General features: G+C 35.7%; 1 protein-coding gene across 1 annotated transcript in view; it reads left to right on the top strand.

The window, feature by feature from the left end:
- The first annotated feature begins 594 nt into the window (after nucleotides 1-594).
- The window catches only part of LOC132155395 (unconventional myosin-IXb-like), a 29,749-nt gene continuing 14,115 nt past the window's right edge, over nucleotides 595-16,228 (top strand). The window contains exons 1-22 of the mRNA XM_059564257.1: nucleotides 595-742; nucleotides 1,643-2,532; nucleotides 7,446-7,540; nucleotides 7,816-7,878; nucleotides 8,000-8,099; nucleotides 8,405-8,505; nucleotides 9,738-9,861; nucleotides 10,400-10,489; nucleotides 10,700-10,816; nucleotides 11,538-11,672; nucleotides 11,764-11,885; nucleotides 12,306-12,447; nucleotides 12,532-12,727; nucleotides 12,806-12,881; nucleotides 13,019-13,111; nucleotides 13,328-13,435; nucleotides 13,736-13,769; nucleotides 14,374-14,496; nucleotides 14,722-14,802; nucleotides 14,900-15,010; nucleotides 15,770-15,892; nucleotides 15,983-16,132. Of these exons, the coding sequence (XP_059420240.1) occupies nucleotides 1,696-2,532; nucleotides 7,446-7,540; nucleotides 7,816-7,878; nucleotides 8,000-8,099; nucleotides 8,405-8,505; nucleotides 9,738-9,861; nucleotides 10,400-10,489; nucleotides 10,700-10,816; nucleotides 11,538-11,672; nucleotides 11,764-11,885; nucleotides 12,306-12,447; nucleotides 12,532-12,727; nucleotides 12,806-12,881; nucleotides 13,019-13,111; nucleotides 13,328-13,435; nucleotides 13,736-13,769; nucleotides 14,374-14,496; nucleotides 14,722-14,802; nucleotides 14,900-15,010; nucleotides 15,770-15,892; nucleotides 15,983-16,132 (3,021 nt within the window). The 5' untranslated portion in view covers nucleotides 595-742; nucleotides 1,643-1,695. The remainder of the gene's footprint in view (nucleotides 743-1,642; nucleotides 2,533-7,445; nucleotides 7,541-7,815; nucleotides 7,879-7,999; nucleotides 8,100-8,404; nucleotides 8,506-9,737; nucleotides 9,862-10,399; nucleotides 10,490-10,699; nucleotides 10,817-11,537; nucleotides 11,673-11,763; nucleotides 11,886-12,305; nucleotides 12,448-12,531; nucleotides 12,728-12,805; nucleotides 12,882-13,018; nucleotides 13,112-13,327; nucleotides 13,436-13,735; nucleotides 13,770-14,373; nucleotides 14,497-14,721; nucleotides 14,803-14,899; nucleotides 15,011-15,769; nucleotides 15,893-15,982; nucleotides 16,133-16,228) is intronic.

A 16,228-nucleotide genomic window follows, 5' to 3' on the forward strand; every position in this document is an offset into this window, starting at 1 on the left:
AAATATACCATGGGACTACATATAAGGAATATACATATAAGGCAATCTTTCTATTAATCACAGAATCCTGAAAAAAAAAATTGTTTTCAACATTTCAACAATAATCAGAAATGTTTCTTACGCATCAAAACAACATATTAGAATTATTTATAAAGGATCATGTGACACTAAAGACTAATAAAAGTAATGGTGCTGAAAATTGTTTACTATTTTATCATTATTATTTTAAATTGTAATTTAATATATCATGATATTACTGTTTTTACTGTATTTTGGATCAAATCAAAGCAGGCTTGTTGAGCAGAAATTACTTTTGAACAGTAGTGTACGTCCAACAGAATAATTGTAGCATTATTTACCAATGAAGTATTTCTTATTTCCCCTAAAACAACTGGAAGATTGACACTTTGTGATAATAATGTTTGTTCCAAAAGACTTGTTTAAATGCAAGAATCTAGTTTATTACATAATAGACTAATAAACTAAACTAGTTTATATATTATATATATTTATCACATTATTTAGATATTTAAACTATAAATTGTGACAAGACCGGCTGCAGTTTTCCAGCCCCCCCTTCCCTTCTAGCAGGTGTTAACTGCGTGAGCGGTGAGCGCGCGGCGACTGCAATGTCAGTTTGAATGCAGGCGAGGGCGGCTTGTCCTCAACACGGTTCAGCTGCAGTTAAAACACTACAGTGTTAAGGAAGTAAGAAGGCGCCAGTGTCGTCAACATTCTGGAGGCGAGTTAGTATTCTTCCTTATTTCTCGTTGAACATTTCTCGGTGTCAGCCACTTATGCTTCTTACAGAATCGTAATCGTTTTACCTGTGCAGTATATGTCAGCATATGGTGTCCTGTTCGGCGGTAACGCAGGTGGACAGCTTTTATTAGTCAGCTGAGGCACTGGAAGTTTTGTCTGGAAAGCACGGCAGGGGTTTTCCCAAGTTGGAAATGACTCCGCTCTGGAGCACAACTAAGGTGTTTTGAAACAGGTAAATGTATTTGTATTTTTCAATGTACTTTATTTTTTATTGAGTTTATTAAAAGATAACTATCGCCAGATTTTCTAAACTCTAAACAGAAAGTTTGTCAAGATTGTTAAAACGCGTCATGGCGTTTTCCCTCGTGTTTGTTGATTACTGGATGCGTTTTTATTATGCCGTTCATTTGTTTATACAATTAAATAACTTTTTATGCTATGCTAGAATGGAATTGATATAATTATGTTTTTTTCTAAATGTCCAAAATATTTTAAAACCAGAAATCTGTCTTTCTGTGTTCATATTGTGAACGTTTAGGAGAATATTATTCGCCACGTTATATTGGAACATGTTTTACATGTAATCACACAGTAAGAAAAGTCTACCTTACTGACAGAGAAAAAGAGTAAGTTATAAATAAATAGAAATGAACTTGAGTACTGAAAGTGAAAATGACTTAATTATTAAAACATTTACAGTTTTAAACTGTTTTTATATTTTTATATTTTTCTTATAAAATCTGTACAACCAGACACACAGTTTATGCTAATTTATAAACTGTTGCAGTTCCCAATTAGAGAAGTGTGTACATGCATACATCGGTGGTCTGACTGCTGTTTCTCACTTAAACTCATATTCTTTGTTCTCTTTTGTATCCAGATCTTTATCATGCTGTAGTGTGGTATGCTGATGCTTGTCTGTGTGTTTAAAGAATGAATCTCACGAACAACAAGGCGACAAGCTACCAGGATGAAGCGGTCTACACTTTGCAAATTTACCCCAGGTTTGCCATCAAACCTGGGCAAGGCTGCATCCTCAGGGTCCCAAAAGAGGCAACGGCAACCACTGTCATCAAGACCGCTCTCGCCACGCTTGGCATGGACACATCCAAGCCTTACGTGCTCGTGGAGGTCCATGAGTACGGCGGAGAGGAGCGGCTCCTTCAAGCCAGCGATCAGCCTGTTCAAAGGGTCCTTCTCTGGCCTAGAAAGGCCCAAGACAAGCACCCGCAAAGTGAAGGATACTTTTTTGCCCTTCAAGAGGGAAGCTATGATGGATCCATCCAGTATGATGTTATGACATCCGTCAGACAAGAAAAAGTAGCTGAGGGACTTGTGAATCAAGGTTTTGTCACACAGCAGCCTCAGGAATATGATGATTTATGTAACCTCCCCGTGCTGACGGAAGAGAGCATCTTGGGAACCCTACGGCATCGCTTCCACAAGCAGAAGATCTACACATTCGCGAGAAACATTCTTATCACGGTCAACCCCTTCAAGTTTCTCCCCATCTACAATCCCAGATATGTCAAGATATATGAGAACCACACGCTGGGCAAGCTAGAACCTCATATCTTTGCCATTGCTGATGCTGCCTTCCACACAATGCTGAACAAAAAGGTCAACCAGTGCATCGTCATCTCCGGTGAGAGTGGTTCTGGTAAGACGCAAAGCACCAACTTCCTTATCCATTGCCTGACTGCCCTCAGCCAGAAGGGCTATAATAGTGGAGTGGAGCGAACCATCCTTGGGGCAGGCCCTGTGCTTGAGGTAAGTTCTGCTATGGGTTTGAGGTTCATCAGATTTAATTTTCTACTTTGAAGTCTGATTGCGCTCTAGTTGTAATAGGAAACCAAGAAAGGATGCAAAACAGCAAGTTATGTTGAGACCCTGATGCTTTACAATGATAATGTCTATTGGATGAATGGCATCTATAGCCTTGTTCAGGGTTCAGCAATAAATGTTGTTTCTTCATCTTCAATTTAGTTTATTTTTTTGGACATTCAAAGATTTTTCCACCACATCATGATTCATGTTCGCATGATGTGTTGATTTTAACAGCATTTCTGTAGTGGAAATGACGATGGTGGTAGTGTTGTAGGCATAATCAGCTCATTCAAGTTAGAGTTCAGGCTAAGACCTGAATAGGTTGAGCTCAAGACCAAGACCCGAAGAAGGCTAAGGAGTTTTAGCCCAAATGGTCCTTATTCCATGACAAGACCATGAAAATATCTTCATGGACTCCTTTGTCTTTCTAAATTCACAGTTAGATTTTTTTTTTTTAATCCTTAGTACACATTATAAAATAATTTTTAGTTTTTTAATTTTTTTTTTTTTTAGTGTCCAAGTCAGTTTTATTTGAATATAATTTATATATTATTATAATATTATTCATAATCCACTTTATATTGTGTATGTTTGTAATCTTTAATAATTTAATCTTCAATTTATTTATTTCAGTTAGTTGCCAAGCCAACATTTCTAATTTATTTATTTTTTGAGTTTTTAACTTGATTGATTTTTCCATGTAATATTTATTTTTTTATTCTGTTTCAATTACCATTAAAAATTTTTTTAGAAGTAACAATACTGGCCCAAGTCAGTTTTAATGTAATCTTCATATAACAAAAAGAAGAAACATAGGTAAGTCTAGATCCACTTTATCCTTTTTTTTTCTCTTTTCTTTTCTTTTTTTTTTGTATCTTGTCTGTAACTGTAGTCTCAATTATTATTGGGTTGCTTGACTCATCTCCATTTCTTGGTGCACTGATAAAGAGTCCCTTTTAGGACGGAAATGATTACCTCTGTGCAGGATGTGGCTTTAACTATCATAGTATTTAGCACTCTCTTAAATCTTCAAGTTGAGAACTATTAACAGTCCAAGAGAACTATGAAAAATGTGATACTGTCGATTCAATACTGTACTGTGAAAAGAGATTCTCCTCTTCTCCTAGGAACTCCTAACAGACCTCCTTCTCCTTTTACACTATAAATGGTTGCTACAGATCATGAGACTCACTGGATCACAGTTTAGGGGTTTCAACACACTCTGATATTTTTAGGTGCTTCCATTTTGGAATGCTCAAAACAATGAGATAAATGATTAGTTCACAACACTCTTAGGAGTTTTTCCATTGTTTATACAATCTATTCATTACCAATATGGTATATATATCCCTGAACAGTCCGCTTCCTTACATTTTCTCTTCAAGATTTAGGTTGAAGTGTTACTAATGTGCCACTGAAGTTCTCTTGGGGAAATAACTCATAATTCATGTTTCCTTACTGTGGTGAAGTTCCACCCCCTCAAGCAGAGCTGTCAGTCACCGTTTGTCACTGTTTGTCATGCACTACCCTACTGGGATTCTCAATCTGATTCTAAACAGGTTGAGCAAGTTCTCTGTTTTTTGTAAAAGCTTTCTTTTGAAATTTATCAGCACGCCCCAGCCCCTCTCAATTCTTCAGCATTGTATATAAAGAAAATAAATGGCAAAGAGGAAAAAGCAGCTTGTGTTATGCCTTGCTGGTTTAAAATAGACTTTTTAGTGAGTGATGGTCGAAAAAAAAAATAGGTTATGATTTCAGTAGTTGTGTGTCATGGGTAGAAGAAGGGATTGGTAAAAGTTTATCATTATACACATGAGGTTGTGTGACTGTTAATATTTAATACGTATTTTAATAAATAGATTAGGTAATTGTTAGATGTCATGTGACTTAGTAAATGATAAATAAAACATGCACCTGAAATGGATGATTGAAGTCTTCTTGTTCCCAGATTAAGTACTTGGTAACACTTTACAATAAGGTTCCATTTGTTAATATTAGTTAACTACTTTAGTTAACATGAGCTAACGATGGAAAATACTTCTAAAGCATTTATTAATCTTAGTTCATTCAATATTTACTAATGCATTACTAAAATGAAAAGTTGTTTCTGATAATATTATTTAATAGACTTTAATAAACAGTTATGTGAACAAAGATTAATAAGTTCAGTAACAAGTGCCTAGATCATTGTTAGTAAATTTTTTTGTTAATGTTATTAAGTAATGTTAACTAACAGAACCTTATTGTAAAGTTTGTTACCCAGTATTTAATTTGGGATCAAGAGGACACTACTGTTCAAAAGTATGGAATCAGTAAGATTTTTTTTTTTGTTGTTGAAAGAAATTAATACTTTTATTCAGCAAGTATGTATTAAAATGAAAATAGTCAAGACATTTATTTGACAATGAAACAGAAAACCATGTATTTCAAATAAATGCTGTTCTTTTGAACTTTCTATTCATCCAAGAATCATGAAAATATAAACAAATATAAATATGCACAAACTTGGGACAGTTTGCTCAGATACTTATTCGTACAAATAAGCGTTGCATCATATTACTGAGTTCTATGTTATCATCCTTTGGCTTTGTTTAATTAAAAGCACCTCTTCCTGTATCCCATTTCACTGTTTCATAATAGAGACCTTTGTGCATTGCGTTCACTTGCACTCCTCAACACAATATGCATATTGTTTGTCTGGTAGTGTTATTTTCACATAGTGCTGTTTATCTATTATGCATCAGCTGAGAGTCACCAACACTGTGATAATTGTGTTTTATGTTTTGGTTCATTGAGCTTAGCCTTTAAGCAGATATTGAAATTATACAGCTTTCCTCACCTAAAGAGTTTTTTAGATTAGATATTTAGGTGTTCATAATCAAAAACTGTAAATGCTATGAAATTAGTCTGGTTTTAAAAACATAGTCCTGTTTACTGGAACAATTGGAGTTATATTAAATAATGTCCAGCCTAATCCATGCTTTATAATAGGAGTGGATGGTAGGCCAAAATTTATATCCATTATAAAAGAAGTCCACATGGCTCCAGGGTGTAAATAAAGACCTTTTGAAATGAAGTGATGTGTTTGTGTAAGAAAAATATCCGTATTTAAACCTTTATAAACTGTAATCTCCAGCTTGCGCATTCACGAGAGAGTGGCGTCCCATCTTATGACGAAGGACTCAGGCACAATCTGAACTTTTATTATAATGGATGGGTGCAATTTTTTTCGACTTCAAATTTTGGGCTACCATCCACTCCCATTATAAAGCATGGATTAGCCTGGACATTATTTAATATAACTCCACAGAATTTCATATACACCTAGGATGACTTGATGGTGAGAAAATTCTTTTTTGGGTGAAATATCACTTTAAAGATTTGTTTTTAAACTTCAGCTGCAAGATTGGACTATGGACATGATAAATGATGTCTAAAATCAAGTAACTTTTTGAAGAGATTTTTAAATTACTTAAGATTTATGTTTGGTATATCCCTTGCAGTTAAGAAGGAACCAAAACCAGATGTAGGAATTTGAATATCATAGAGACTCACAACAACAATAGCAACTGCTTAAAAATATGCCAAAATCCCATTATTTCTGGAAATGTAAAAAATCCAGTTACTGTTGAAAATATATGGAACACGTTTTTGAGAAAGAAAAAAATGGGTTGCGAAGCACTGGGTCATGTCAAGTCTTGAGAATAAAATTTGTTGCACTTGGACTGAATTTTACTCTCACTTTTACTGAACATTGGTATTGAGAGTTTCATTTAATAGTCATTAAAGGTGCATCTGAGGAGTGTCCTTGTGAGTTGTAACCTTGTACTTTTACTTCTCCCGTGTGAAAGGGACAAGATAGAGCTCTGTGGGAAGCACACCTAGCAGCTGTTGAAGATGTATAGCGGTGTTCGGCCTGACCTCAGCCTAATTGTTGAGCATCTAACCATTAATTTTTCTGTTTCGTATGTGGAAGCACTGGGCGTTGGCTTTATCAGAATACCAGAATGAGTCGGCGTACGCCAACATGTTGTGACATGCTCTTTCAGACCAGCTGATAAAAACTTAACAACTAACAGATGTAGCATTTCATTTAGCTTTCTTTCTATTCATGCGTTTCCTCAGTATTTATTTTCCTTTGAGCATGTAAGTGGAACAGGGAAACCGTATGTTTATCATATGACTTCATAAGACTTATATTGAAGTAATTTTGAGTACTTTTATGTTTTTTGTCAATTTTGAAGCTTGATAGCCCCTACCATATGTTTTTAATGTATCAAAAACAGTGCTTAAGAGATTCCTCAAAACATTTTAATTTGTGTGTCACTGATTGTCATATGAGTTTTAAATGACATGTTAACTAAATGATGACAGATTTTAAATTTCTTTTATGGTGAACTCTTGTTTTTAACTGGAATAGGAGGAAGCATTTTAGCATGGGTAAAATTACATGTATATAAGCATTAATCACATCAAACAAATCAAACTGGAAAACATCGATCAAAAATAGATGTGTTAATTTGTTTGTGATGCTTGTGGGTGAGATAAAAGTAGTTATGTGCTGCCCACTAAATGTTTTTTTCTTTTTTATTATCTATGACAACCTACGTGCTATGGTTTGAGCAACTAATAATAGTAATATTCTAATGTCAGAAATGGTTTCAGATCCAGTTTCTCTGTTTGACAAGTTTTAAAGGCTAGTTGAACTGATTAAGTTAGGCCACCATCTTTGCCTCAACACAAGACTTGTCTGTCAACATTCATGAAAATCACATCTTTTTTTTTAGTCTGAAATATTCTTCTGTCAGCTTAAAACAATTTGCTTATCTGATGCATTCCTTTTCGGGTTTTCTCAGGCATTTGGAAATGCCAAAACAGCATACAACAACAACTCAAGCCGCTTTGGGAAGTTCATTCAAGTGAATTATCTGGAGAGCGGCGTTGTGAGAGGGTGAGTCATCCGTGTACTTCTGCCCACAGCTTCTTATCAGTCACATAAGAGATTTTCTTAACTTGATGCTAATGTATTTTATCTTATGAGGATTATGTTTATTTAGAAATATTATGTACCGGTAATACTAATAATTAATGTTATATCCACCATACAACATTTGTTGATCTCATTCCCCTGCTTTTCAAAAAGTTTGCAGAAAAACCAAACCTAAATTACATGCCACTGATTTGAATTGATCTAAAAGTCCTTATACTGTTTGCTCAATGTTTTAGGGCTGTTGTTGAGAAATACTTACTGGAGAAATGCCGTCTTGTGTCCAGAGAAAAAACTGAAAGGTAAAAAAAAATGGAAAACAATTATCTTTATCCATTTTACATTTTAATAGAAAGTGTTGGAGATGTGAAAAATGTATCACATCGACATACATTCCATGTCTGTTTGTTATCTGACTTTCAGGAATTACCATGTTTTTTACTACCTTTTGATTGGAGCCTCAGAAGACGAGAAAGATGAGTTCAAGCTCCTGCGTCCTGAAGAATACCACTACCTCAAAGAAGTAACTCTCAAAACAGCCATCACTTAGAATCAGTTTTCCCTAATAAAGCCATTTTAGTTTCATTTAGTGTTCATGATGCTCTCGATTGTCTTTTGAGCAATGGTGAGATGAAACGGAGGGCAAATGAAGAATTCTTCTTAAGCTTATTTTTCTTTTTGTCCTGTTAAGACATTGTAATAATCAAATTCTTTTAAGACTATGAAGACTACTCTATATTTCTTATTTGTATAGCAATTTATTAATACTTACTGTATGTCAACAGTTCCATTAATTCCAAAAATTCTTCACTCTTCTGCCCCTCACAGGAAATCCCAATTTTAGAGGATCAAGCAGAAATGAAGCATGAATTCGGTAGGCTTCATCAGGCCATGGAGATGGTTGGTTTTCTGCCTCCGACCAAGAAGCTGTAAGTGAGAAGTAAAAGAAATATTCTGATGGTGATGAAGGTTTGTCTCAGAGGTTAAATTATAATGTTTATAATGAACACAAACCTTATTTTTGGATTATGCTTTATCTGTAATATTTATTTTGCTCTGTTAAAACCATTACGTTTACATTGAACTGTACTTTTAACAATTACCCATAAATGTTGTATATATATATATGTGTGTGTGTGTGTGTGTGTGTGTGTGCATATGTGTATATATGTGTGTATGTATGGGTGAAATTCTGTACTTGTCACGGTGGGGGAAAATATATCAAGCCTTTTTATTTTGCACTTTCCTCTTTTTGCCATGACAACAGAATGCAGTACTGCAACATCAGTGTCACCTGACACATTTCAATCATTATGAGCTGTCTTCTAAGGAACGGCAGTGTTTAATGCAGTACTGCAACATCAGTGTCACCTGACACATTTCAATCATTATGAGCTGTCTTCTAAGGAACGGCAGTGTTTAATGCAGTACTGCAACATCAGTGTCACCTGACACATTTCAATCATTATGAGCTGTCTTCTAAGGAACGGCAGTGTTTAATGCAGTACTGCAACATCAGTGTCACCTGACACATTTCAATCATTATGAGCTGTCTTCTAAGGAACGGCAGTGTTTAATGCAGTACTGCAACATCAGTGTCACCTGACACATTTCAATCATTATGAGCTGTCTTCTAAGGAACGGCAGTGTTTAATGCAGTACTGCAACATCAGTGTCACCTGACACATTTCAATCATTATGAGCTGTCTTCTAAGGAACGGCAGTGTTTAATGCAGTACTGCAACATCAGTGTCACCTGACACATTTCAATCATTATGAGCTGTCTTCTAAGGAACGGCAGTGTTTAATGCAGTACTGCAACATCAGTGTCACCTGACACATTTAAATCATTATGAGCTGTCTTCCAAGGAATAGCAATGTTTCCTTATGCAAATGTGCCGGTTATATAAATCTGGTAATTAATAATTATTTATACAGTGTTAGAAATGTAATTATTAAGACAAAATAGGAACTTTTTAAATTATTCAAAATCTATTCCCATGTGTCATTCGATTTGCATTGTTACCTTAAAAAGTACCAAACATTCTATTGCAATGTTTTTTTGGACGTAATTCTTTAAGGCACCTTGCAAAGAAAGTCAATATATTTTATAAATATAATGCATATTTATTGTAGTTTAATTATTGATGGTCTTTTTCAGGATATTCTCTGTGCTCTCTGCCATTCTATACCTGGGAAATGTGACGTATGAGCCTAAAGTTGTTGGCGAGGGGCTTAAAGTTGGACCAGATTGTGTTCTTTCTGCTATCTCTGACCTTCTTAAGGTACCACTGGCCACTTTAGTGTTCAGTATAAATTCACTACAAGAGGTGGAACCTCCTACTTGGTGTCATTGTTTTTCTATTCATTGTGTTATACAGCACAGAAATGTAATAACATAATTCCTTTAAATAGTAATACTCAGCAATATCCCCACCCCACCCCACCCCAGTTCTTTGGAAATACTGTGCTGTGACATGAATTAATTTATTGGTTCTCCACAACTACTTCATCATCACTTACCGAAACCCAAATATGCATTCACATTTCATATTCAAAATATTAAAGGAATCAATAAAATGATTGATGATTTTGATTTAACAAACTGAATCATGATTTTTAGCAGATCACTCTAAGCCTTTTATATTCTTCACAATTGGCTTTCAGCTTTTCCAAGTGGAACCCCTTACTCATTTTGCACTTGAGTTATTTGGAATCGTCATTTTAAAGGATTTCATAATCTGTGAAAATCTGTCAAATCAGGTGACAAATTGCTGTCACATGGTTTAAAAGCTTTTTTATTTAATTTCTGTTGAATTACAGGTTAAAGTGGAGCTGCTTGTGAAAGCACTGACTACAAGAAAAGCAGTGACTGCTAATGACACACTGATCCTGCCTTATACCCACAGCGAGGTAAATTTGTCTTTTATGTGTAAGGTTGTACATATATTGCCATTTGTCTACTCTTTACCATTCATTTATTGACTTGTCATGTGTTAAATGCATATCTGTCATACTTTATGTGTGAAGTCAGCTGTTTGAAGAGGCCTGTCTAGCATCTATATTTGTAATTTCTGTACTCTTAAGAATCTGTTGACCTCATACTGAAACTGTTGTCTTCAGGCCATCACTGCCAGAGACTCTATGGCCAAATCTCTGTACAGTGCCCTGTTTGACTGGATTGTCCTGCGAATCAACCACGCTCTACTTAACCAGAGAGATTTGGAAGAGTCTGTCCCAGTATGGATCCTTAATTTAAACAATCACTGTATTGTTTGTTATATTTTATTTACATACAGTACAGACCAAAAGTTTGGACACACCTTCTCATTCAAAGAGTTTTCTTTATTTTCATGACTATGAAAATTGTAGATTCACACTGAAGGCATCAAAACTATGAATTAACACATGTGGAATTATATATGGAATTATATACATAACAAAAAAAGTGTGAAACAACTGAAAATATGTCATATTCTAGGTTCTTCAAAGTAGCCACCTTTTGCTTTGATTACTGCTTTGCACACTCTTGGCATTCTCTTGATGAGCTTCAAGAGGTAGTCACCTGAAATGGTCTTCCAACAGTCTTGAAGGAGTTCCCCGAGAGATGCTTAGCACTTGTTGGCCCTTTTGCCTTCTGTCTGCGGTCCAGCTCACCCCTAAACCATCTCGATTGGGTTCAGGTCCGGTGACTGTGGAGACCAGGTCATCTGGCGTGGCACCCCATCACTCTCCTTCTTGGTCAAATACCCCTCGATGCCTTCAGTGTGACTCTACAATTTATATATATTATATATTATCATAGTCATGAAAATAAAGAAAACTCTTTGAATGAGAAGGTGTGTCCAAACTTTTGGTCTGTACTGTACATGCAATTTATTTGGAAGGACTTGACTTGATCCATTCAGCTGGTGGCAAACGGAAAGACATTGAATTTTATAAAATATTATCTTCCTCGCAGTGCTTATCTATCGGTGTCCTGGACTTATTTGGATTTGAAGATTTCAAGACGAACAGTTTCGAACAGTTCTGCATTAATTATGCCAATGAACAACTACAGTGTTACTGTAATCAGCGCATATTTAAGGTTGAACAGGTGAGTTCTGATGTCTTGAGTTTTTGTGATGTCGAATTTTGGTGGACAGGAATTTCTACAGCATACACCTCATGCTTGCATTGTGTTTTAGGAAGAGTACGTGGCAGAGGGAATCACATGGCACAATATTGACTACCCTGACAATATTGGCTGCATCAGTCTCTTCAGCGAGAAACCCACCGGGCTCTTTTATCTGCTGGATGAGGAGAGCAAGTGAGTTCAGTCCCATAAAGAATGGCTTTTTAGTACTACTGTTCTTTTAGTGGAAAGTGAGGTTGCTTGGATTTTACTGTGTTTTAATTCTTAAATATTTAGAATATACTTTGCAAAAAAAAAAAAAGACTAATAGAATATTAGTTCCCGGAAAAAAATATGCTTTTTAAGATTATTTTTTTCCTGAACAAATACACAAAATATTCACATATATATGAAATATTGTTAAAACCATGTGCACACTGTGAAAAACCAATGAAAAAGGTATATCATCTGCTGATCCACTACTTGAATTGTATCTTGCAAATAATTTAGTATGGATAGTACAGAATGTAAATTGTTAAGCCTTCTCTCAAAATATCTTTTTTATGGGGTTTCTAGTAGTCCAGTAGTTAATATTCTGTGTTATTCCCTCTATAGTTCTCCTCAAGCCACAGACAGCACTCTACTAGAGAAGTTTAAGCAGGAGCACCAGGAAAACCCATTCTTTGTGCAAACCCCAGTGCGGGAGCCAGCTTTTGTTATCTGGCATTTTGCTGGCAAGGTCAAATACCAGATAAAGGTAAAGGAAAAGACCCTGAAACTTTTTTTTTTCAATTGTAGGAAAACAATACTAAACTGCCTTTGTGATGTTCCTGCCCTATAGGACTTCAGAGAGAAGAACACCGACCACATGAGGCCGGACATTGTTTCATTGCTTCGAAGTAGTGAGTGCAGTTACCTGCGGCATCTGATCGGGGCTAATCCAGTGGCTGTGTTCAGGTGGGGCATCCTTAGGGCCACGATACGCACCCTGGCTGTCTTTAACAAGGCTGGACGAAGCTGGGCTGAAAAACATCCAGGTAACGTCTATGTGGTCTACTAACACATTTTACTTACAGCCTACATAATTGATTTTAACATGCTTGTTTCCATATCAGATCGGATCAGGCGCTACTCCAAGAACTCTCTTGGGAAAATGAAGAGACCCAGCATTGTGGTAGATGGGCTAAAGAGGTAAATGGACTGGATTAATTCCTGTAAATGTGTGGCTTCTTGATGGAGCAGTGGATTTAAGGCAAATAACAGTGTTTATTTTATATCTATACAACTGTCCATTTACCTGCTCAAAACGCATTTCGATCTCTACACAGTCTGGGCCCTTTGATTGACTTTTCTTTTGATCGGTCTGAAGAGGGTCCACTCGAAGTCTTTGAGGACATTTTTGCAACTTTTGAAAATAAGAAGTACGTTCACAGTCGCTCCAAGTGTCTTCATACCAGGCTTGTAATCTTCTACAGCTGATGATGATTTTCTTTTCCTGTGAATTAAGAGTCTAACGGTTTTCCTTCTTCACTGGATTCTTTGTGAAATGGGTGTTTGAACTGACTAATTTCTGCTGTATACTGTCTTTATTTGATCTCTTTTCTAAACATTTCTGATTTGGGGTTGGTATCAATCAGGGAATTGCATGCCAAAGTCCTCCAATACCTTAAGCAGTTTGGTGGTGAAGTTCCTCAAAAGTTGCGTCTATCCACAATTTCTGTGAGGAAGTCTCGTCTCTTCTCTCCGTGAGTGGGCCACATGTTCTGTGACAATCTGTCTGTGGCGGCACCACTGTTCTCTGTTTCAGCTTGTGCTTATGTGTAATTTAATTTGAAAAAAATCAACTGAAATATTCTGTCCTTTTTTTTACTCTCTCTCTCTCTCTCTCTCTCTCTCTCTCTTTCTCTCTCTCTCTCTCTCTCTCTTTCTCTCTCTCTCTCTCTCTCTCTCTCTCTCTCTCTCTCTCTCTCTCTCTCCCCCTCTCCCTCTCTTCAAAATCTTAATATTTTCAATCAAAATCTTAATTGTATGTTACCACTATCTAGGAAGAACAGGCCGCACAAGCAGCTAATTCCTAAGGTAAATTAATTCATCAAAACTTGTTGTTGTAGTTGGTTTTGCTAAAGGATACTATTTTTAAACTGTACTGAAGGAGTGCCCATGTACGCTTGATACTTGTTGGCTGTCCAGCTTATGAATAACAACAAAAAAAAGTTAATTTACTATTCAAAGTCATACATAGTCACAACTTACTGTATATTTGTCTACAAAGCTAATGTCAAGTATTTCAAAAAACACACACACACACAATTGTTGTTGAAAATGCAGCTTTGCCATTACAGAACAAAATATACACACATATATTAAAATAGAAAACCGTTATTTTAAACTGTGACTTTTTTTTATTTTTTTACCATATTTCTGTATCATATATATTTTTATATAAATGTTATAATACAAAATATATATATATATATATATATAATGTAGATGCCTTTGAATCACTAGATTTATGTGAATTATTTTAGAATTATAAGGAATAAATTAAGTTCATGTATATCCAGAGTTGTACATGGGCAAGACTCACTTTAATATGAATAGGAAATGCATATTTTCTACTGTGCAATACATGTGTATTATTTTTCCTTGGTTTAAATATGAGAGTACTCTGTTTTCTGTACAGAATCTCATAGATTCACACTCTCTGAAGTTTATTATGGACCTGACACAGCACGATCGGGCGAACAGGTCTCTGCTCCATCTACACACCAAGAAGAAACCTCCAAGCATCAGTGCTCAGTTCCAGGTTCAATATTATTATCTTAGTGTGGAAAGCATAAGCTCCTTCATTAGAGGGCTCATAGATCGGTTTGTTCCATCTCTGTAAAGCCTCTTTTATGGTGGTTGTAAATTAGATAAAAGGTTCAGAGCCCCTAAGCTGTGGGGAGGTTTTGATATGATTTGCAAAGGTTTAATGGATGCTGATGGACGAATCAATGAGTCACAAGCTTTCATGTTTTAAACTGTCCAGGCATCACTAAGCAAGCTGTTGGAGACTCTGAGGAAGGCTGAACCGTTCTTTGTCCAATGTATCAGATCAAATGGTGATAAGGTATGGTGGAGAGCTATTGTAAGTTTTGTGATTCAACCATTTTATTTATTGGGTCAAGGATCATTGTTCTTTATATATGTTGGTGAATGTGTTACAGAGGGAAATGCACTTTGATGACGCTCTAGTCCTTCAGCAGCTGAGGTACACAGGCATGCTACAGACGGTTCAGATGAGGAAGTCTGGGTATGGAGCCAAATTCACCTTCAAGGTAATGTAATATGGACTGAAAACTTCTCAGCTGATATTGATATTTGTACTTTTTTTTTTTTTGGTTAATTTGCTAAATTAGTTTTCTTTATTTAATAACCCTGTTCACCAAAAAATGAAAATTTGCTTTAATTTATTAAGGTTATCCAAGATATAGATAAGTTTGTTTTTGTATCGGAAAATATTTGATATCTTGCTCTGTCGACAGAATGAGAGTCTAAACAGCTGATAAATACAAGTAATTGACATGACTCCAGTCCATCAGTTAATGTCTTCTGAAGCAAAAAGCTATTCGTTTGTAATAAAACAATCCATCATTAAGATGTTTTTAACCTTAAAGTGTTGTTTCCGGCTAAAATGCAAGTCCTCTATCCATAATATTGCTTTCTCCAGTGAAAAAAATCATATTGACTGAATCAGGAGAGAAATATACACGTTTACCAATGAAAACAGTCCTAAACAAATATGTTGGTGGATGTTTGATGTAAGAGGACAACAGGGGATGGATCCCAAACCATTTTGTAATTGGAGGAAGTTTTATTATGCATTATGGACACACATTTTGCTCCTAATATTCTATTATTCTGAGGATCAATTGGTGAGCAAGTGATTTAATGCAAAATCTCTCCAAATCTGTTCCGATGAAGAAACAAACTCTTTTGAGTGAACTGTTCCATTAAAATTAGTTATTTGGAAATAATACATTTTGGGACCATGAATGCATATAAATCAAGTGTCTTATTTAACAATGTCACTGCAGGAGTTTACAGATCAGTTCAGAGTGCTGCTGCCGAAGGAAATATCAACACCTCAACAGGACATCACCAACCTGCTGACCAAAATGGGCTTACCCAGCTCTAGTTTTCAGATTGGCCGAACTAAGGTAGATTTCACTTACCTTACACTCTTCTCTTACACTCTTTTGTCATTCATATACAACTTTCTATAATTGACCATCAAACTATGTGTACAGGTGTTCTTGAAAGAGTGGGAAAGACAAATACTTCAGGAAGCCCATCATAAAGAAGTGATGAGGAGCATCATCATCCTGCAGAGATGGTTTTGTGCGTGTTTGATGAGGAAACAGTATTTGCGCAGAAGGGAAGGAATTATAACCATACAGGTACTATTTGTTTGGTTGACAAGGGGTTGTCTAGCAATAGCCAAGTAATATTCTAACCTTTAAATAAATATAATCATTAATAAAACCTTCAAAAGA

The sequence above is a fragment of the Carassius carassius genome, chromosome 12, assembly GCF_963082965.1.
Source record: "Carassius carassius chromosome 12, fCarCar2.1, whole genome shotgun sequence".
Lineage (NCBI taxonomy): Eukaryota > Metazoa > Chordata > Actinopteri > Cypriniformes > Cyprinidae > Carassius > Carassius carassius.